The 23,024-nt window shown below is 34.1% G+C and overlaps 1 protein-coding gene across 2 annotated transcripts in view; it reads left to right on the forward strand.

Moving 5' to 3' along the window:
• LOC149788536 (protein CFAP276-like) overlaps positions 1-20,173 on the forward strand; it is a 39,795-nt gene extending 19,622 nt beyond the window's left edge. Inside the window, exons 3-5 of one of the 2 annotated variants that reach the window (XM_089974554.1) lie at positions 60-178; positions 3,922-3,995; positions 18,912-20,173. In XM_089974554.1, coding sequence (XP_089830680.1) covers positions 60-178; positions 3,922-3,992 — 190 coding nt within the window. In that variant the 3' untranslated portion in view covers positions 3,993-3,995; positions 18,912-20,173. The remainder of the gene's footprint in view (positions 1-59; positions 179-3,921; positions 3,996-18,911) is intronic. The other variant, XM_089974555.1, reaches the window with a different exon arrangement.
• The last annotated feature ends 2,851 nt before the right edge of the window (positions 20,174-23,024 follow it).

Genomic DNA, 23,024 nt, shown 5'->3' on the forward strand with positions numbered 1-23,024 from the left:
ACAGAGAGCATAATAGGAACACTTAAAATAAATGCTCACATTTTTTAAAAACATTTCAGCCGAGTCCTGAAAAATAGATCTAAAGAAATCATTATTCCACCACCACCAATGAACTACCCTCTCAAAATACAGGAAGAGAAGAAGAAAGAGAGTATACACAGCATAAAAAATGCTATAGGTAAGTATTCTGAATTGTAAGAGTATATCCAAGAAATATTCACCTATTTATTATGCTATTTATTACCAGTTTGGATGAGGGCAAATAGAATTAATCATGTCTGACTGCCCATCATTTTATATCGTGTTGCATGTCATGATTTTTTTTGTCTTCTGCTCAAGAACATCTGAAGGTTTAAATGGATTGAAGCCATAAGTTGGTGCTTGATGTTAAATAATATTCTGGTCTTATTTAATGTTCACTTTTGTTTTATTAAATTTGATGAAGTTATGGCCTCTATTTGAGTTTGAAGTTTGCCTTTGTGTCAGGAATTCAACCTGTGCTCTGAAACTTAGGAAGGACTTTTTAGTATGAAACCAAATCTAGTTTTAGGTTTTAAATGAAAAGGTCTGGATTTTATTGGATTTTCATTTGTTTTCCTGTCCAAATCTAATTCATTTTTGACCCTTTTTGACCTTGACCTTTGAATAATTAAATCTGTTCCCAATTAATAACTTTTGAAGATGTCTCTTTGTTGTTTTAATGTGACTGACCCCTATTAGATTTCATTGTTGGTGTTCCATTTCTGTTTGGTACCAGTTACTTTTGAAGGGTTTCATGGATTTAAACCAAATTTAGATTGCTATACCTAATGTTGTAAAAAAAATTGACTGAGTTAAAACCCATTTTTAAACTGAACAGAGTTTGTGAATACATCATAAATTCTATATCCATGTCATCACATTTGAAGGATTCCATAGACTGAAGCCAAGGCTTCTAAAACAGAATTACAGGACAAGTCTGGCATCTTCAGATTTTGATCAGGAGGAATTCTGGTTTGCCAGATAAATAAAACACTTGTGGTTAGGGACTTTTTATGGTCTTCTTAAAGGGCTTATCATGGTAACCCTGGGTAATGTACTTTATTTCTCAACAGCCCTTTCTGGGCACCATATTTTTCCTTGAAACAGCACTGGGTAATAATCTGTTTTACAACAAATTGCCTTTATTGGAGGGGCACATATTTATGGTTTTTGTAAAATCTGCAAACTGTCATCAGTATACTAATGCCATCATTGTATCGAACTGTGCTAAATTTTATTTTCAGACTGTTCTCCCCCTGCATTTGTGAAATCTTTTTTGCATTGCTATGGTTTATATGTAAATTAGAACAGTACAGAGCTCAAGATAAGCAGTTTACAGTGCAAATACTAAATAAGTTGTCAGTGTATTGATATTGCCATAAGCACAGACTGGATTTAAGATAGTACATAAAAAAATTAAAAATTTCTTTGTCTCAGTCACTAGGCTGTTTGATGCATTCTCAAAGGTATGATGAATGCCTTGGTGATTATGACTCAGTCTGGTATTGCAGGCAAAAACTTCCCTAAGCCTGAGTTCCTTGTCCCAAAAATCGTACCCTAGGACCCAGCCGTTATTGCAACCAAAAAAAAAGCAAGTGAATTTAGTCTTGATCACATTATAACAGCTGAAATGTACCATGTAGATGCAAATGTAAGGAGAGATAAGAAATGAAAAGTGTGATATGATATGAAAATGCATAGAACATAATAATATATATACTGTTTTATTTTAGTTTGATTTTGGGACCAATGAGTCGTAGGATCAGACCAAACCTAAACTAAAAAAATTAAAGTGCTCATGCCCCTATGATCAAGCAAGCGAAATTCAGCCCCATATATCATTGCTCACACAATACCTGAATTTGTTTTCTTCTTCTCATTTAGTTTCAGATCAGGGGGTAAAATAAGTAATAATTCAATTCTTTTCATGAGGTCTGACTGCAACTCTCAAGCATGTGGTAATGTTAGGCTAAAATTCCTTGAACAATGTCATTTTAAATCCAGGTTTTTTTAGCTACTGTATAATAGTTATGAAATAAAACTGACTTTTAGAACTTGACGACTTTATTACATTTGCAAGCATGCTGGTATTTAACTCATTGTACATTCATCTTCACAGTATGTATGTATGTATGTATGTATGTATGTATGTATGTATGTATCTATGTATCTATGTATGTATATATGTATATATGTATGTATCTATGTATGTATCTATGTATCTATGTATGTATCTATGTATCTATGTATGTATGTATACACATTGTTTATTCCTGTGCATTGAATTACATATTTATATACGATTTAATGTTCATATAAATTTATGCCTAGAAAACTGATAAGCATTCTTTGTAACTACTACTGCCATTGTATTTATGTACCAAAAATAAGTTCTCAACCTGTATGCATCTTAAATATACATGTACCAGAAATAGGCTTTCTACCTGTGTACATCTTAAATATACATGTACCAGAATTAGGCATTCTACCTGTGTGCATCTTAAATCTACATGTACCAGAAATAGGCTGTCTACCTGTTTCCATCTAAATCTACATGTACCAGAAATAGGCTTTCTACCTATGTGAATCTTAAATATACATGTACCAGAAATAGGCTTTCTACCTGTTTCCATCCTAAAGTTTTGGGGTTACCTCTCCATTCTGAGTATGGTTTAAAGCTGCATTCCTTCCAGAAATCAAGTTTTTAACTAATATTATCAGTGTGTTTTTCACACTAGGAAACATCCAACCAAATATGAACTTTGTATGACAGTATGACCACCATTAACAGAGATGAACTTTGTATGATAGCATGACAACCATTAACAGGTATGAACTTTGTATGACAGTATGACAGCCATTAACAGATATGAACTTTGTATGACAGTATGACCACCATTAACAGATATGAACTTTGTATGACAGTACGACCACCATTAACAGATATGACATGATAGTATGACCACCATTAACAGATATGAACTTTGTATGATAGTACGACCACCCTTAACAGATATGAACTTTGTATGACAGTATGACCACCATTAACAGATATGAACTTTGTATGACAGTATGACCACCATCAACAGATATGAATATTGTATGACAGTATGACCACCATTAACAGATATGAACTTTGTATGACAGTACAACCACCATTAACAGATATGAACTTTGCATGACAGTACGACCACCATTAACAGATATGAACTTTGTACGACAGGACGACCACCATTAACAGATATGAACTTTGTATGATAGTATGACCACCATTAATAGATATGAACTTTGTATGACAGTATGACCACCATTAACAGATATGAACTTTGTATGATAGTATGACCACCATTAACAGATATGAAATTTGTATGACAGTATGACACCCTTTAACAGATATGAACTTTGTATGATAGTACAACCACCATTAACAGATATGAACTTTGTATGATAGTATGACCACCATTAACAGATATGGACTTTGTATGATAGTATGACCACCATTAACAGATATGAACTTTGTATGATAGTATGACAACCATTAACAGATATGAACTTTGTATGACAGTATGACCACCATTAACAGATATGAACTTTGTATGATAGTATGACCACCATTAACAGATATGAAATTTGTATGACAGTATGATCACCATTAACATGCTCAGATCTTCTATTAAAAGAAAGCTAAAGTTGTTAAATAATACTTTTCGTGTTCATACATCTCATTTGGATAGAACCTTACATTTTGCAGATGTGTAAGAATTAAATTTATTTCTGTACCAAACCAGCTTATGTGTCTCGACCTTTTCCATGGTTTCCATTTAAAATACATGAGTCATCCAGATTGATGTATTTGTCAGCCTTTCTGCCATCTTGTTTTTTCATGTCACTATTTTCCAGAGAGTCATCATACACAGACTACCAACAGGGGTTACTCTCGTAAACCAGATGGAGGATTTTTCACCTCATAATTGGTCTCTATTTTTCTTAGTTTGACACTTATCATGTGCTGGTTATGGTAGATAGAAGTAGTGGTAGTTACTAGCCTGGCCTGTCCACTGCCTTCTTTCTCCACAGTGTTTTTCCAGTTATTTGTCAACAAACTGTCATGCTCAAATTTGTTAACAATCTTTCAACCAGAAGAGACAATCCAAATGTTTCATTATCTTAGTGTTTCATGATAAGAGTGTTTCAATTGTAGAACACTTCATTTAAGAATAGATTGTCAAATTAAATATTTTTATGACATAATGCTATTGCTTGTGAAATATTTTTGCTCATATATAATGCCCACTTAGGTGAAAACAGTGTGGACACGGTCATTAAATGACACCCAGGTTGATTAAGGTCTACACTATTCATTCTGCAGATGATTTCAAGCAGGATTGAGTTGACCCTGATCTGCTGGCATATTTTGCTATGTCAGATCAGGGTCTATGCTTCTTGCAGTTGGTTGTATTTTCGTGTGGGTAAATATGATAATGTCTTTGGCCTATACCATAATATGCTACAGCAAACATCCTTGGCATATACCATAATATGCTACAGCAAACATCTTTGGCCTATACCATAATATGCAACAGCAAACATCCTAGGCATATACCATAATATGCTATTATAACATCTTTGGCCTATACCATAGCATGCAATTATACCATTATTTGGCCTATACCATAATATGCTACAGCAAACATCCTTGGCATATACCATAATATGCTGCAGCAAACATTTTTGGCCTATACCATAATATGCTACAGCAAACATCTTTGGCCTATACCATAATATGCAACAGCAAACATCCTTGGCATATACCATAATATGCTACAGCAAACATCTTTGGCCTATACCATAATATGCAACAGCAAACATCTTTGGCCTATACCATAATATGCTATTATAACATCTTTGGCCTATATCATAGCATTCAATTATACCATTGTTTGTCCTATACCATCATATAAATAGTTACTATTTTGAACTGCCATCAAGTGCCTGTAGTTGTCATTATGTCATAATAAAGATACTTACATCACAAGGATAGGCTAATGTTACATCACTGATAGCATCATGGGAATTAGAGACAAGGATATGCTAATGTTACATCACTGATAGCATCATGGGAATTAGAGACAAGTATATGATGGTGTTACATCACTGATAGCATCATGGGAATTAGAGACAAGTATATGATGGTGTTACATTACTGATAGCATCATGGGAATTAGAGACAAGGATATGATGGTGTTAAATTACTGATAGCATCATGGGAATTAGAGACAAGGATATGCTAATGTTACATCACTGATAGCATCATGGGAATTAGAGACAAGTATATGATTGTGTTACATTACTGATAGCATCATGGGAATTAGAGACAAGGATATGATGGTGTTACATTACTGATAGCATCATGGGAATTAGAGACAAGGATGTGCTAATGTTACATCACTGATAGCATCATGGGAATTAGAGACAAGGATATGCTAATGTTACATCACTGATAGCATCATGGGAATTAGAGACAAGGATATGATGGTGTTACATTACTGATAGCATCATGGGAATTAGAGACAAGGATATGCTAATGTTACAACACTGATAGCATCATGGGAATTAGAGACAAGGATATGCTAATGTTACATCACTGATAGCATCATGGGAATTAGAGACAAGGACATGATGGTGTTACATTACTGATAGCATCATGGGAATTAGAGACAAGGATGTGCTAATGTTACATCACTGATAGCATCATGGGAATTAGAGACAAGGATATGCTAATGTTACATCACTGATAGCATCATGGGAATTAGAGACAAGGATATGATGGTGTTACATTACTGATAGCATCATGGGAATTAGAGACAAGGATATGCTAATGTTACAACACTGATAGCATCATGGGAATTAGAGACAAGGATATGATGGTGTTACATTACTGATAGCGTCATGGGAATTAGAGACAAGGATATGATGGTGTTACATTACTGATAGCATCATGGGAATTAGAGACAAGGATATGCTAATGTTACATCACTGATAGCATCATGGGAATTAGAGACAAGGATATGATGGTGTTACATTACTGATAGCATCATGGGAATTAGAGACAAGGATATGATGGTGTTACATTACTGATAGCATCATGGGAATTAGAGACAAGGATATGCTAATGTTACATCACTGATAGCATCATGGGAATTAGAGACAAGGATATGCTAATGTTACATCACTGATAGCGTCATGGGAATTAGAGACAAGGATATGATGGTGTTACATCACTGATAGCATCATGGGAATTAGAGACAAGGATATGCTAATGTTACATCACTGATAGCATCATGGGAATTAGAGACAAGGATATGCTAATGTTACATCACTGATAGCATCATGGGAATTAGAGACAAGGATACGACAGTGTTACATTACTGATAGCATCATATGATTGGAGACAAGGATATGATAATGTTACATCACTGATAGCATCATAGGAAATAGAGACTATGGTAACTAAATGATTACTTCATTCTTTTATTGAACATTTACACAAATAACATGAAAAATTTAGAGTGCAGGTGTTTCCTTGTTTGTTGAAACTTTGTTGTATATTTTCATTATGAGGATTTCTATCTAGCTGGATATTTGGCCTCTGAAAACTTACAAAGTGGTGGGAGTATTGCTGTGATTACATCTGTGTTTTGTTTGGAGAGTCGAAGCTATTAGACTGATGCTAGAAAGATATAAGAATGTTCTGGCCAGACCTTGGCGCAGACTGACATTGGAAAGATATAAGAATGTTCTGGCCAGACCTTGGTCCACACTGACATTGGAAAGATATAAGAATGTTCTGGCCAGACCTTGGTCCACACTGACATTGGAAAGATATAAGAATGTTCTGGCCAGACCTTAGTCCACACTGACATTGGAAAGATATAAGAATGTTCTGGCCAGACCTTGGTCCACACTGACATTGGAAAGATATGAGAATATTCTGGCCAGACCTTAGTCCACATTGAATATTCTGGCCAGACCTTGGTCCACATTGAATATTTTGCCCAGACCTTGGTCCACATTGAATATTTTGCCCAGACCTTGGTCCACATTGCATATTTTGCCCAGACCTTGGTCCACATTGCATATTTTGCCCAGACCTTGGTCCACATTGAATATTTTGCACAGACCATGGTCCACATTGAATATTTTGTCCAGACCATGGTCCACATTGAATATTTTGCCCAGACCTTGGTCCACATTGAATATTTTGTCCAGACCATGGTCCACATTGAATATTTTGACCTGACCTTGGTCCACATTGAATATTTTGCCCAGACTTTAGTCCACATTGAATATTTTGCCCAGACTTTAGTCCACATTTAATACTTTGGCCAGACTTTAGTCTACACTGAATTTTCTGGCCAGACCTTGGTCCACACTGTTTTTTGTTTGATACATCTTATATATAAGCTCATGCTTCCATGACAGTTTTTTGACATTTTCACATGTATTCTGGTGTTGGGAAGTATTTCTGTGTACACTGTATACAGTGAAACCTGTCTATAAAGGACATTTAAAGGAATATAAATTGTGTCCTTTATGGACAGGTGTCTTTTGTTCTTAGTCTTTATAGCTTTCTCTTTTTATATGCATATCTGTGTTTTGTAGAAAACAGCTAGAAATTAATTTATGTATTCAAGCGAATTTGTATCATGATGTCATCATATAATTATATCCATAATTGTCATGTTGGCAAGGACAGAATGAAATCACTCAGTTCAGATACTGCAAGGAAGAATGAACTCACTCAGTTTAAATATTCAATGTTTTTGCAGCAGAAGTGAAGTTAGGGATGCAAAATCAGTATTATGTGTTAGACAGATGTACAGGATGCCTATTATTGAAGGATTGAGTGTCCTGTTTGATAGATGTCCTTCTTCTAGGCTGTCCTTTTGACAGGTTTCACTGTAATTTGTATAGGGTGTGTGTATGTTGGTCTGAGATCTCATTCCATGTCTCACCATTGATTTCTGTATCTTTTTATAGGGTGTGTATATGTCAGTATGAGATCTAATTCCCAGTCTCACCATTGATTTATGTATCTTTGTATAGGGTGTGTGTATGTCGGTCTGAGATCTCATTCCCAGTCTGACTTCTATACTTTAGTGTTATTTTCTTGTTTAATTTTATTGGCTTGAAGTAAAATAATTTTGTTCTTAACAATGACAGAAGCAATGTATATTTTGTCTTTATAGTTACCCATAAAACACCCATGTTTTTATGGATTATACCTGTACATAAGACATTAATTTGTTTTATGTATTTACTTCTGAAGAATTAATGAGACAAAGACAAAAATAGTAATTAATAATACTCATTAAGTACATTTATGCTTTAATTTTGATGTCTGGACCATTTAATCTGTAATAAAGAGTTATCAGCTTATCTTTTGCACTTCTGGCTTCATCATGATGTGGTAAGGGACATAACTCAAAATATAAATTGTCTAATTCTAACAGGAAATTATTAGCTAGAATTGTTAACTCCCTTGTAATGGTTGGGCAGCTTATACACAGCGGACACAATTCAGAATTATTTCATTATAGATACTCATCAAATGTATTTACTTAACTATTGACCTAAAAAAATATGAATGTATGAAATAATCTATTCTATGTTAAGAGATATACAGAGGAAAGGCATAAACATCAATAATTAAAATTATGTGAACTAGGTGGGATATTTGTGTTTTCTTATATCATGAAATAAAAACTTGATATCTCACAAGATATGTTCATCCTTTTGATCTTTTTAGTGTAGTATTTACCTGAAAACCATCTGTTTGTTTTCTGAATACTGTCTCTTTAATTTTTTTTTATTTATGATTAATAATTTTGGAATAATGTCAACTTAACATTTTAAATTTACATACAAATTTACTGAATCTTTTATATTTAAATGTCCCAGTTTGTGACTTTTAGCAGGAGTGCACATTTTAATCTGTTTGGATTAATATCTTGAGTTAGCAAAAGATTTCCTATTGTTTCTGTTGTTATATAAGTAATTAAATGATGGTGATGTAGGAGTTAATAGAAGATGTATTGTTTGCTTGCCTCAAGATTTTGATTTTAAAAGTTGATCTGTTTTATTTACATTTCATTAAACAGCTCATTAAATCAACATAGCTATGTAAAGACAACTCAAAGAATCTAATAAAACTTTCTTGTAAATACAACAATAATGGTTCATTGGGGGAGTTCATTTCACAGTTTGTGTTAATACTGTATGACGACTAAGAGTCTTATGTGAATGATTGTATGTTGATTATTGCAAATATCTAATCAATATGAAAGTTATATTTAATTAATATGTCTTGGCACATAAATATATCTTAAACAATACACTATTGCAGCATAGAAAACTTGCTAATTAAATGCAGATAACCTTTTGTGAGGACATAAGAGTAACTTAAGAAAATGCTGCCTAGTAATATAACAGCCATTAGTATTTAGAAAAGTAAACATGTGCCAAAGTTGACAGGATCTCATCCATTATTGTAGATATGAAGTTCTGATTTGACACATTTCTCTCCCACACTGTAGATATGACATGCTGATTTGACACATTTCTTTCCCACACTGTAGATATGACATGCTGATCTGACACATTTCTCTCCCACACTGTAGATATGAAGTTCTGATTTGACACATTTCTCTCCCACACTGTAGATATGACGTGCTGATTTGACACATTTCTCTCCCACACTGTAAATATGAAGTTCTGATTTGACACATTTCTCTCCCACACTGTAGATATGACATGCTGATTTGACACATTTCTCTCCCACACTGTAGATATGATGTGCTGATTTGACACATTTCTCTCCCACACTGTAGATATGAAGTTCTGATTTGACACTTTTCTCTCCCACACTGTAGATATGAAGTTCTGATTTGACACATTTCTCTCCCACACTGTAGATATGATGTGCTGATTTGACACATTTCTCTCCCACATTGTAAATATGAAGTTCTGATTTGACACATTTCTCTCCCACACTGTAGATATGAAGTTCTGATTTGACACATTTCTCTCCCACACTGTAGATATGAAGTTCTGATTTGACATATTTCTTTCCCACACTGTAGATATGAAGTTCTGATTTGACACATTTCTCTCCCACACTGTAGATATGAAGTTCTGATTTGACACATTTCTCTCCCACACTGTATATATGAAGTTCTGATTTGACACATTTCTCTCCCACACTGTAGATATGAAGTTCTGATTTGACACATTTTTCTCCCACACTTTAGATATGAAGTTCTGATTTGACACATTTCTCTCCCACATTGTAGATATGAAGTTCTGATTTGACACATTTCTCTCCCACACTGTAGATATGAAGTTCTGATTTGACACATTTCTCTCCCACACTGTAGATGTGAAGTTCTGATTTGACACATTTCTCTCCCACACTGTAGATGTGAAGTTCTGATTTGACACATTTCTCTCCCACACTGTAGATATGACGTGCTGATTTGACACATTTCTCTCCCACATTGTAAATATGAAGTTCTGATTTGACACATTTCTCTCCCACACTGTAGATATGAAGTTCTGATTTGACACAATTCTCTCCCACACTGTAGATATGAAGATCTGATTTGACACAATTCTCTCCCACACTGTAGATATGAAGTTCTGATTTGACACAATTCTCTCCCACATTGTAGATATAAAGTTCTGATTTGACACATTTCTCTCCCACACTGTAGATATTAAGTTCTGATTTGACACATTTCTCTCCCACACTGTAGGTGACGTGCTGACTTGACACATTTTGAGAATGAATTCTTTGCAGCATCTTATACAGACATTTCATCTTGGGCAGTTCTATTTTTGTTTAATCATTTTACTGCCATATTATATGTCTGGCAGTTAAAATAAATTCTTCAGATGTCAACAAAATATGATAAAAATGCATTGCTAAAATGAATAGAAAACATGATAAAAATACATTGCTAAAATGAATAGAAAACATGATAAAAATGCATTGCTAAAATGAATAGAAAACATAATAAAAATGCATTGATAAAGTGAATAGAAAACATGCTTTCTGACAGAATCTTTATTGGCAATTTATGTGAAGATTTTGCCTGAGTGTATCAGCTGAAAATGCTCTATGTAGGCAGAGTTGGATGTAGGACCGACTGCCAGCTTGTCCACTATCTAGGTGGAAACATGTCTGCTAATAATACCCTGTGGATGTCATTAATAATGTATGCAGAGTTGGATGTAGGATGTACTGCCACTTGTCCACTACCTAGGTGGAAACATGTCTGCTAATAATACCCTGTAGATGTCATTACTAATTTCACAGCATACAAGCATGTGGGTCAGCTTGTGCAGTAATAAGTATCTGGTACAGTAAAACCTATCTTGAGAGACCACCTCTTTTGAGAGACCAGGATCTTCTTTAAGACAGACCACCTAACCTAAAAGTTGTTGTTGTAGGGTTTAACGCCATTTTTCAGCACAAGATAGGCTATACATGGCGGCCAGTATTAATGGTGGAGGAAGAACCCAGGAAAACCTTGGAAAGAACCACCGACCCACGAGAAGCTACTGACAAGCTTTCTCACATATCCACATTGGCTAAGCCCGAGACTCGAACCCACGCAGACAGAGGTGAGATGGCAGTGATCCGTGATGGAGAACACTTTCGGCCACTCAGGGCCCCCCTAACCTAAGAGACCATTTTTTTTCTCTCTCAGAAGGAGTGGTCTTTTACACCAGGTTCAACTGTAATAGCATGCAAACACATGGGTCCACAATAATAATTAGTAGACATACAGGAGTGAAAAACAAAGCATTCGGAGCATTTTTTTTTTGTCTTAGAGGTTTTATTTGGTGAATTTTATGATTTTTAGGAAATATGAGTTTTAAAGACCTAACTTAAAACACTGTCATTAAATGCCATTTTTTATAGACTGTCTTGATTTAAGCATACCAACTTAAAATACTATCATTACCTGTCATTTTTCAAGGCATGTCTAGACTTAAAAGTACCAACATAAAACACTTTCATAAATTAAAGTTTCAGAGGCAAATCTAGATTTAAAAGTAAGAAGTTAAATTACTGTCAATAAATGTCATTTTTTAGAGGCATATCTACAGATTTAAAAAAAGTGCCCAGAGTGGCCGAGTGGTCTAATGCACTCTCCATTACGGATCACTACCATCTCACCTCTGTCTGCGTGGGTTCAAGTCTTGGATTCAGCCAATGTGGGTATGTGAGAAAGCTTACCAGTAGCTTCTGGCGGGTTGGTGGTTCTTTCCGGGGTTTTCCTGGGTTCTTCTTCCACCATTAATACTGGCTGCCATGTATAGCCTATCTAGTGCTGAAAAATGGCATTAAACCCTACAGAAACAACAACAAATGTAAAAATACCAACAAAAATGTACATTTTTGCCAAATGACAAAAAAACAAGGAATCCTCATTTCCCGGTATGATAGTGATTATTTATGCAATTGGTGATAAACATAAGAAGAAAACGACAATCTTTCATTTTCCTGGAAAGGCAGTAAGATAATGTTTCCATGCAGTAGTAGTAAAAATACCAGTAATTCATTTTTCATTTGCAAAACATTGACTTTTTAATTTAACAGCAACATTACATAACTTTACTTCAGGTCACTGGTTTCATTAGGAGGAAGCAAAAAATAACCATGTGTACAGTGTTCAAGTTTATAATTGTACCACATTTACTCATGTACAATGTACAAGTTTATAACTGTATCACATTTACTCATGTACAATGTACAAGTTTATAATTGTACCACATTTACTCATGTGCAATATGCAAGTTTATAATTGTTCCACATTTACTCATGTATAATATACAAAGTTATAAGTGTACCACATTTACTCATGTAAAATGTACAAGTTTATAATTGTACCACATTTACCCATGTACAGTGTACAAGTTTATAATTGTACCACATTTACCCATGTACAATGTACAAGTTATAATTGTATCACATTTACCCATGTACATGTACAACAAACCATGAACGGCATAGACTGAATTCTGCCTGTACATAATGCCCTGGTGGTTAGAGTCTGTACCCAGTATTCTATTAGACACTGACAGATAGACTGAGGTCTGCCTGTGCATAATGCCCTGGTGTTTAGAGTCTGTGCTCAGTGGTGTATGATACACTAAAATATCTTGGCCCTTGTTCTCAGCTATGGCAAAGTTTAAGTACTGAATGACTGTTATCGTAACATCAAGCTTGAAAAACTATAACTTCTAGTGCAAGCCATCTTAAAATGACTCCACATCTGCCCATGTATACTTTGTGTCCCTGACTTTTATTGGGGGTGGCATGCCAATTAAATTCAGACTGTCCATCCATTCTTTCTTCTAGATCAGTGGTTTCCACGTGTTATGAGCCTATGCTCTTAAAATAAGTAACAGAAAAGAGTGAAGACAACAAACTTTGTAAAATTTAACAAATAATTTATTTCCCTAGAATACAAAGTGAAAAATGAGAAAAAAGAACTTAAGATATTGTGAATTAAATCCAAAAATAATCCAAGAATTAAAGACACAAATCCTAGTAATAAAAAGTTCTGAAAAAAGTCAGTTCAAGTCCCAAAGAGATCCAAAATTCAAGGTGATGACATGTCTGTTATGGTCTGCAATGTGCTGATGTGTCAACAGTCTTTTGTTGAATCATAGAAATATTATTCCAGGTTTGAATTCAGTATAAATTTCAATGAATTTCTTTATCCAAGAATTTTTTTCATCAGAGCACTTTTGTATTTCCAGAGAAAAAAATCACTTGATTTCAATAATTTGAAGAAAATAAAATTCAGCCCACTCTGGTCACAACAAAATAAAAATTAAAGTGCTTGATGTTAAAGCACAACTGGTAAAATCCTTACAGCCACAAGATAATATAGTTCTCTGCTTGACCTCGGGTCAGATTAGCAGTTTCTAAAAACAACCATTACCTAATGGAAAATAACCTTCTAGAATGATCTTAATGAGCCTTGTTTACTTACAACACAATAACCTATAAAATTCACATGGGAATCTCCAAAACCCTGACCCTGATCAACATATTTACCACTTCTTGTTTATCTGAATAATAGTTTTGGTTAATAAGCTCATACACATTGAGTATAGTGAAGCTATTTTTAGTTGTTTACACAAATGAAGTAAAAAAAGGTAAATCAGATCAAGCAGAAATGAACTCAATTTTGGACAAGGTCAAGTCCAGTAAACACTGTTACATTACAATAAAATGTAATGAAATAAAACAAAATTAAACTAACAAACACACAATTAAATTAAATATCCATAACAACTGGGTTGTGACACTGTTCTGTAGTTCAGCAGGATTCTTTTTTTTTGGGAGGGTGGCAAAGCTTATCAAAATGTGGAAACAGTGTCATGAATTTCAGAAAAAATGTTTTTTAGGGTCGCTGCCAAAAAAAGGTTGGGAACCACTATTCTAGATGTTTGATCTGACTTTCATTTCCATTCAAGAACTCCCTTAAGTCCATTGAATTTCAAACAAATTTGTTGCAGCTAGATATTAATGAGGCTTTGGTTGAATTTGATTGTCAGCTTTTTATATCATCTTTTTGGCAGAGTTATATCCCCTGATTGTCAGATGGCCCAATGTAATTTTGTACAGTAACTTTCCTAATTAATTATTGTAGGATTTCAGTTGTCATGCTTCCACATCACCATTTAGCCTGGTTATAGTCCTTGATTGTCAGAACCACCCACTTTCTTTCTTTTGCACACAATAAATCCCATGATTATTATTGGATTTCAACTGAATTTTATATGCAGCTTGATGTGGATGAGACCTGAATTCATTTGTCAGCATTCTGTGTCATCATTTAGCAAAGTTTTTGTCTCTGGTAATCAGATCTGTTCACTTTTTTTGTTTCTGCTTAACAATTCCCATTCTTATTGCTGGATTTCAATTAAATTTGGCATGCCACTTGATAGTGACAGAAACCTGGCTGAGTTTGATTGTTGTCAGTCTTCTATGTAATTGCTTATGGGCTATAGACTAATTTTATAGCATCCTTATGCACGATTCATATAATTCCTGCAACACATTTATAATTTCACAATATTGTTTCCCAATGATAGAATTGAATATCTCTGAAAGTTGATGTGCCTAATAAAGGCATTGAGTGGCAAGAGTTAATAAAGGGATGGGGACAATATCACCTATAAAGCAACTCCAAAAAACTTATTGCCACATTTATAAAGACCCTAATGTGATTATTACATGCTCCATAACCACATTTATAAAGACCCTAATGTGATATTACATGCTACATAACCACATTTATAAAGACCCTAATGTGATTATTACATGCTCCATGACCACAATTATAAAGACCCTAATGTGATTATTACATGCTCCATAACCACATTTATAAAGACCCTAATGTGATTATTACATGCTCCATGACCACATTTATAAAGACCCTAATGTGATTATTACATGCTCCATGACCACAATTATAAAGACCCTAATGTGATTATTACATGCTCCATAACCACATTTATAAAGACCCTAATGTGATTATTACATGCTACATAACCACATTTATAAAGACCCTAATGTGATTATTACATGCTCCATAACCACATTTATAAAGACCCTAATGTGATTATTACATGCTCCATAACCACATTTATAAAGACCCTAATGTGATTATTACATGCTCCATGACCACAATTATAAAGACCCTAATGTGATTATTACATGCTCCATAACCACATTTATAAAGACCCTAATGTGATTATTACATGCTACATAGCCACATTTATAAAGACCCTAATGTGATTATTACATGCTCCATAACCACATTTATAAAGACCCTAGTGTGATTATTACATGCTCAATGACCACATTTATAAAGACCCTAGTGTGATTATTACATGGTCCATAACCACATTTATAAAGACCCTAATGTGATTATTACATGCTACATAACCACATTTATAAAGACCCTAATGTGATTATCACATGCTACATAGCCACATTTACAAAGACCCTAATGTGATTATTACATGCTCCATAACCACATTTATAAAGACCCTAATGTGATTATTACATGCTACATAACCACATTTATAAAGACCCTAATGTGATTATTACATGCTACATAACCACATTTATAAAGATCCTAATGTGATTATTACATGCTACATAGCCACATTTATAAAGACCCTAATGTGATTATTACATGCTCCATAACCACATTTATAAAGACCCTAATGTGATTATCACATGCTCCATGACCACATTTATAAAGACCCTAATGTGATTATTACATGCTACATAGCCACATTTATAAAGACCCTAATGTGATTATTACATGCTCCATAACCACATTTATAAAGACCCTAATGTGATTATCACATGCTCCATGACCACATTTATAAAGACCCTAATGTGATTATCACATGCTCCATGACCACATTTATAAAGATCCTAATGTGATTATTACATGCTACATAGCCACATTTATAAAGACCCTAATGTGATTATTACATGCTCCATAACCACATTTATAAAGACCCTAATGTGATTATTACATGCTCCATAACCACATTTATAAAGACCCTAATGTGATTATTACATGCTACATAGCCACATTTATAAAGACCCTAATGTGATTATTACATGCTCCATAACCACATTGATAAAGACCCTAATTTGATTATTACTTACTGTTGGATTCAAATTTTATATCCTGAAGATCATTCTAGTTGAATGACAGTAACTCTTGCTAATCAGTTCTGTTGATTGCTTTTTTTTGGGTTGCTTTATCTACTTTTTTTGACATGTAGTCTTTGACTGTTACTTTACATGACAATAGCTAAGAAATCCAATATGCAGTCATCCTAAATCCAATCTTCACACATCCTGAATGTTTTCTAGCAATATACATTGCTTATTCATTGTTTTGCTGATTGCATGAGCATGTATCTTGATATAATTTATTGCCTGTTTGTATTCACTCTTAAATTTGTTGCATTTCTTTTCTTTTTTGTTTCATTACCTTGTCTTGCCTAATTTGTCACTAAAGTAATGATGTACTAATGATTAAGTGTACTGAAGTGACTAGATATAGTAAAGTCACTTGATGTACTGAAGTGACTAGATGTAGTAAAGTCACTTGATGTACTGAAGTGACTAGATGTAGTAATAATTAGATATACTAAAGTTTCTTGATATACTGAAGTGACTAGATGTACTGAAGTGACTAGATGTGCTGAAGTGACTAGATGTACTGTAGTCACTGTATGTACAAATGACTAGGTGTACTAATGACTAGATGCATTGAAGTGACTAGATGTACTAAAATGGCTAGATGTACTTAAGAGACAGTATATGTACTAATAGCTAGATGTACTAAAGTGACTAGATGTACTTGAACAAGTATATATACTAATGACTAGATTCACTGAAGTGACTAGATGTACTAATGATTAGATGTACTAATGACTAGATTTATTGAAGTGACTAAATGTACTAATGAGTAGATGTACTAATGACTATATTGAAGTGACCAAATGTACTGAAGTGAGTAGTTATATTTGAATGAATATATATACTAATGACTATATATACTGAAGTGACTGGATGTACTAATGACTGGATGTACTGAAGTGACTAGATGAACTGAAGTGACTAGATGTACTGAAGTTACTAGATGTACTAATTACTAAATGTTCTAAAGTGACAGTATATGTAATAATGACTAGATGTGCTAAAGTGACTAGATGTACTTGAGCAATTATATGTACTAATTTCAGATTCACTGAAATGACTAAATTTACTGAAGCAAGCAGATATACTTGAATGAGTATATATACTGATGACTTGACTTACTGAAGTGATTTAATGTACTAATGCCTAGATGTACTGAAGTGACTATATGTACTGAAGTGACTGGATGTACTGAAGTGACTAGATGTACTAAAGTGACTAGATGTACTGAAGTGACTAGATGTACTAAAGTGACTAGATGTACTAATGACTAGATGTACTGATGTGACTAGATGTACTAATAACTAGATGTCCTAATGACTAGAGGTACTGAACTGGCTAGATGTACTAATAACTAGATGTACTAAAGTGACTAGATGTACTTGAGCAAGCATATATACTAATGACTAGATGTCCTAAAGTGACTAAATGTACTGAAGTGACTAGATGTACTGAAGTGACTAGATGTACTAATGACTAGATGTACTGAAGTGACTAGATGTACTAAAGTGACTAGATGTACTGAAGTGACTATATATACTGAAGTAACTAGATATACTAATGACTAGATGTACTACAAACTAAATGTATTAAATTTACTAAATGTGATGAAGTTCAGTTAGCATTAAATCTTAAAATAATCTTGCATGGAGTATTAACGATATGCTAACATCTGACTTCAGTAATAAAATATCTTGTTTTCTTTTTATATAGATGAGTGAGTTACTGTGTGGTTAGCTAATATATCATCAAATTACATATTTTTGCATATCTTTGGTTTATGTAGTGCCAAAGTTACTCACTTGCCAAGAATGGCACAAAGTCACATGCATGATTTATTAAAAAGAATGAAGAATACAAATTACACTGAATATAGTAAAACAAAACAAACAAATGTTCTTTGTGATTGTCAGTTATTTTCCCTTTAAAGAACACATTATTCTATTTGAAAGTGTTCATCGTGTTTGCATTTTAAAAAAACTCCTTCAAATTTAATGTTTTAATTTTTTATATGTGGGTTAAGTAGAAATAATTTTTTGAGTTAGTTTCATTCATTTCTTTTTTTTTTTTACAGAGAGTCCACATAATGCTCTAACAAATGGCGGTTACTCCAGGAAACATGATGGTGGATTTTACTGCACATAGGATGGGCTGATGGCTAAACCATAATACTAAACCAGTATTGAACTGTCAATTTTAACTTGGCCACATTTATTCCTTTGGCTTGTCAAAATTATCATTTAATTTGCGGCTACTCCCGGAAACATGATGGTGGATTTTACTGCACATCGGATGGCCTGTTAGCTAAAACTACATGTGTAACACTAAACCAATATTGGACTGTCAGTTTTAATTTGGACACATTTATTCTTTTGGTTTGTCAAAATTATCACTTATAGAGGTTTTAAATGTTGAAATTTGCAGATTTCTTGATAACAGAATGTTTACTTAAATGTTTGTATACATTTTTCAGGTACATTATATCCTATCAATCGTATATTTTTGTTAAAAATATTTATTTCAAAATGCTTATTGCAGTTCTTTGGCATCAATCATGATAGAAGAAATAAAATATGACTGACGAAGATCCGTAGTTTGTATCATATTGTCATTTCAGTTATCTGTTGAAAGACAGAACATAAAAACATGTAAAGATGCAATTTTTTGAAAAAATCTGCTGTTTAAGCAAGTACTGAACTTTGTATATGTACTTTTACTCTCTGGATCTTTTTTCTATTAACATGTCACACTTCTAAAAGTTAATAATTATCCTTATAAGCTAGAACTTTCCCAGATGATTACACTATGTTAGGTGTTGTCGATTTTAGTGTCTCTTCCTTAAAGGGAAAAAAGCTCAATACATCTTAGTTTAGTCTAGACATGTTGTAGTAATTATCTGCAGGCCTGTATATATATGTGTATATATATATATATATATATATATATATATATATATATATATATATATATATATATATATAATACCCATAATAAACTGTTATATTGTGATATTTTTTGTTAAATCTACAGGCCTGTAGATATAATAATACCTCCAGGATAAGAAACAGATACATTGTTATATGAATAAATCTACACATTGTTACTGAGACAGAGAAAATTTTAGTTTTTGAATATGCAACTAAACAAGTATTAATACTGAATTGTTTTACTATAGTATAATGGGAAATTGGGGATCAGCATTCATTCTGTTTGAACTTTGTGATACTTGTATTTGTATGAATTTCACATAATTTTGTGTTAATTTTGTGATGAATGAATTCTCTTTACTGCCTCAAATATTTGCAAGTCTTTTTATTACACCTTTTAAAAGTGAAATGTCTTTTCTTATTTTTATCTTCCAAGTTAAAACTCAGAATGTGATGCTTTCCTACAAATCTAAAATACCTTTATAAAGTTTATATCCATGTACATAGATAATCTGAAGCAGGTGCCCATTTAAAACATATCAAACATATCATTTCAGTCATTTGCTTGATGGGCAAGATATTTGTTGTTCTAGGGTTTAATGCCATATTTCAGCACAAGATAGGCTATACATGGCAGCCAGTATAACAGGTGGAGGAAGAACCCTGGAAAACCCAGGGAAGAACCACCGATCCATGAGAAGCTACTGGCAGGCTTTCCCACGTACCCATGCTAGCTGAGCCTTGGACTTGAACCCACGCAGACAGAGGTGAGATGGCAGCGATCCAGAACGGTGAGCGCTTTAGACCACTTGGCCACTCGGGGCCCTGGCAAGATATTTAAATTATTCAGTAAATTTCATCTTTTTTTAAATGAACATAAGAGTTATTATCTATTTATTGCATGCTGAAAATTACTTATTTCATTTTATAAAACCAAAATTAGACAAGTAAACTGTTGTTGTTGTTGTAGGGTTTAATGCCATTTTTCAGCACAAGATAGGCTATACATGGTGGCCAGTATAAATGGTGGAGGAAGAACCCGGGAAAATACTGGAAAGAACCACCGACCCACAAGAAACTACTGGCAAGCTTTCTCACATACCCACATTGGCCGAATCCAAGACTCAAACCCACGCAGACAGAGGTGAGATGGCAATGATCCATAATGGTGAGTGCTTTAGACCACTTGGCCACTTGGGGCCCCCAAGTAAAATACATTTGAAGTACATATTTTGGTGTCTCATAAGTCATATGATATTACAAAACATTATAATATCATGTTTGACATTATGACTGAACTTTTCACTATGCACCTCCAGAAGTATAGCATAGCCATCCTAAAAGCCGGTCCTTCTGATAAATTTTTTACGCCTAACTGACTTTGTATATTGTCCAGCAGCACTCCCCCACTCCCTGGCTTGTTTTTCACTGTCAGCAAACTGTAGCACTCTGCCATACAACATCATGCATTATGGTGCTAGGTTTCCACGTAGAAATTTGGTTGAAATTTGGAAGAAAAATCATCTTCATTTTTACCTAACCTGTTATTATGTGTATTCAATGGATTACATTAACTACGGATTAGAGGAGGTTGCTCCAGGTTTATTTAACCTGCTATTAGGTGCATTCAGTTGTTGTTGCTGCTGCTTTTGTTTTTGTGGTTCCCTTGTAGTGAAAATGTGCAGGGAGGGTGATAAGATGGAGGGTAGTGACAGGTTGAACAGTATTTTCATATATTTTTCTTTGTTTTTAATCGATTACTGGTGAGTCTGCAATCAAATACTGAAACTTGACTTTTACCAACATACTTTCATTTCTTTAATGCTACTGTCTCTCACTTTGTATGCCCTTCGGTCAAGGTGATCATTATCTTTTTCTGTCACTCGTCGGAACCTGGGCAAGTAAATCTTCCTTTTAAAGTTCCTCTGTTTGTTTTCCAATGCGTACAATGGTGCGTGATATCCATGAACATGTTCCATTGCACAAATTAACTTTGTTCTCCAGTTATGTCAATATTCCTTGTTAGAAGAGCATTTTGTTTTTACAATGTGAGACAATTTCCAGTTTTGTAGGCGAAGGTGATATGGTGATAACTTTGAGAATATCAGTTAACTGAAAAACCCAAGAAAACTAAAACTGTCAGAGTCACTGGGTTCCATTGGTTCTTGGCCTCAAGAGGTTTCACTCTACTTGTAATCTCAGTTGTACAAAACCAAATCTTTATATTATATACTGTATATTCTTGCCATGCAACCATTGTTGTATGTCATGGAGACCTACACTTTTGTGTCTGGCTTTGGCAGCATGATATAATTTGTTAATTCCTTTATAGCCAGCAGCATATGTTGGGTTGTATAAAATTCTTGTTCAAGTCCATGATGCTCAATAAGTCAACCAACTTCAGATGCTTGTCTATTTCAGCAAGTCAACCAACTTCCGATGCTTGTCTGTTTCAGCAAGTCAACCAACTTCCGATGCTTGTCTGTTTCAATAAAGCAACCAACTTCCGATGCTTGTCTGTTTCAATAAGTCAACCAACTTCCGATGCTTGTCTGTTTCAATAAGTCAACCAACTTCCGATGCTTGTCTGTTTCAGTAAGTCAACCAACTTCTGATGCTTGTCTGTTTCAGTAAGTCAACCAACTTTCGATGCTTGTCTGTTTCAGTGAATCAACCAACTTCTGATGCTTGTTTGTTTCAATAAGTCAACCAACTTCCAATGCTTGTCTGTTTCAACAAGTCAACCAACTTCTGATGCTTATCTGTTTTTGTAATTTGTTTTTAGATGAGCATTAGGATCAAATGACAATGCTGAACTTTGTTTTGTTATTTTCTTCACTTCATTCTTTTCTGGTTCTGATGTGTATGGCATCAGTATAATCTGTTTCATCCCTGCTTTAATTTCTTGCTGAATCAGGGTATTAGAAGCAAGATTGGATGATGTCATGGGTGTTTAAGTAGGCAGAGTTCCCTTTTCATTCTTTGTTTTTCAATACTTCTTCTTCTTGGGGTTACACACTCTCTCCAAACATGGGATTAAATTATGCAATTCCAGGATGTTGTATCTATTGCTTACATTGTAGATTGCCAACTGTATTGATTTGTCTGAGTTCCGAGGAGAATTATTACTATCCCATACATTGAAATTGTTGACAGTATCAATGAGCATTGTTGCTCTAGTCTACCACACTAGATCCAAGAATTGGTTTTCCTTGACATACTAAACTATGTTGTTAATTCTAGGACATGTAAGGATGATC

Source organism: Sinohyriopsis cumingii, chromosome 11 (assembly GCF_028554795.1).
Source record: "Sinohyriopsis cumingii isolate HCF-2022 chromosome 11, ASM2855479v2, whole genome shotgun sequence".
Taxonomy (NCBI): Eukaryota; Metazoa; Mollusca; class Bivalvia; order Unionida; family Unionidae; genus Sinohyriopsis; species Sinohyriopsis cumingii.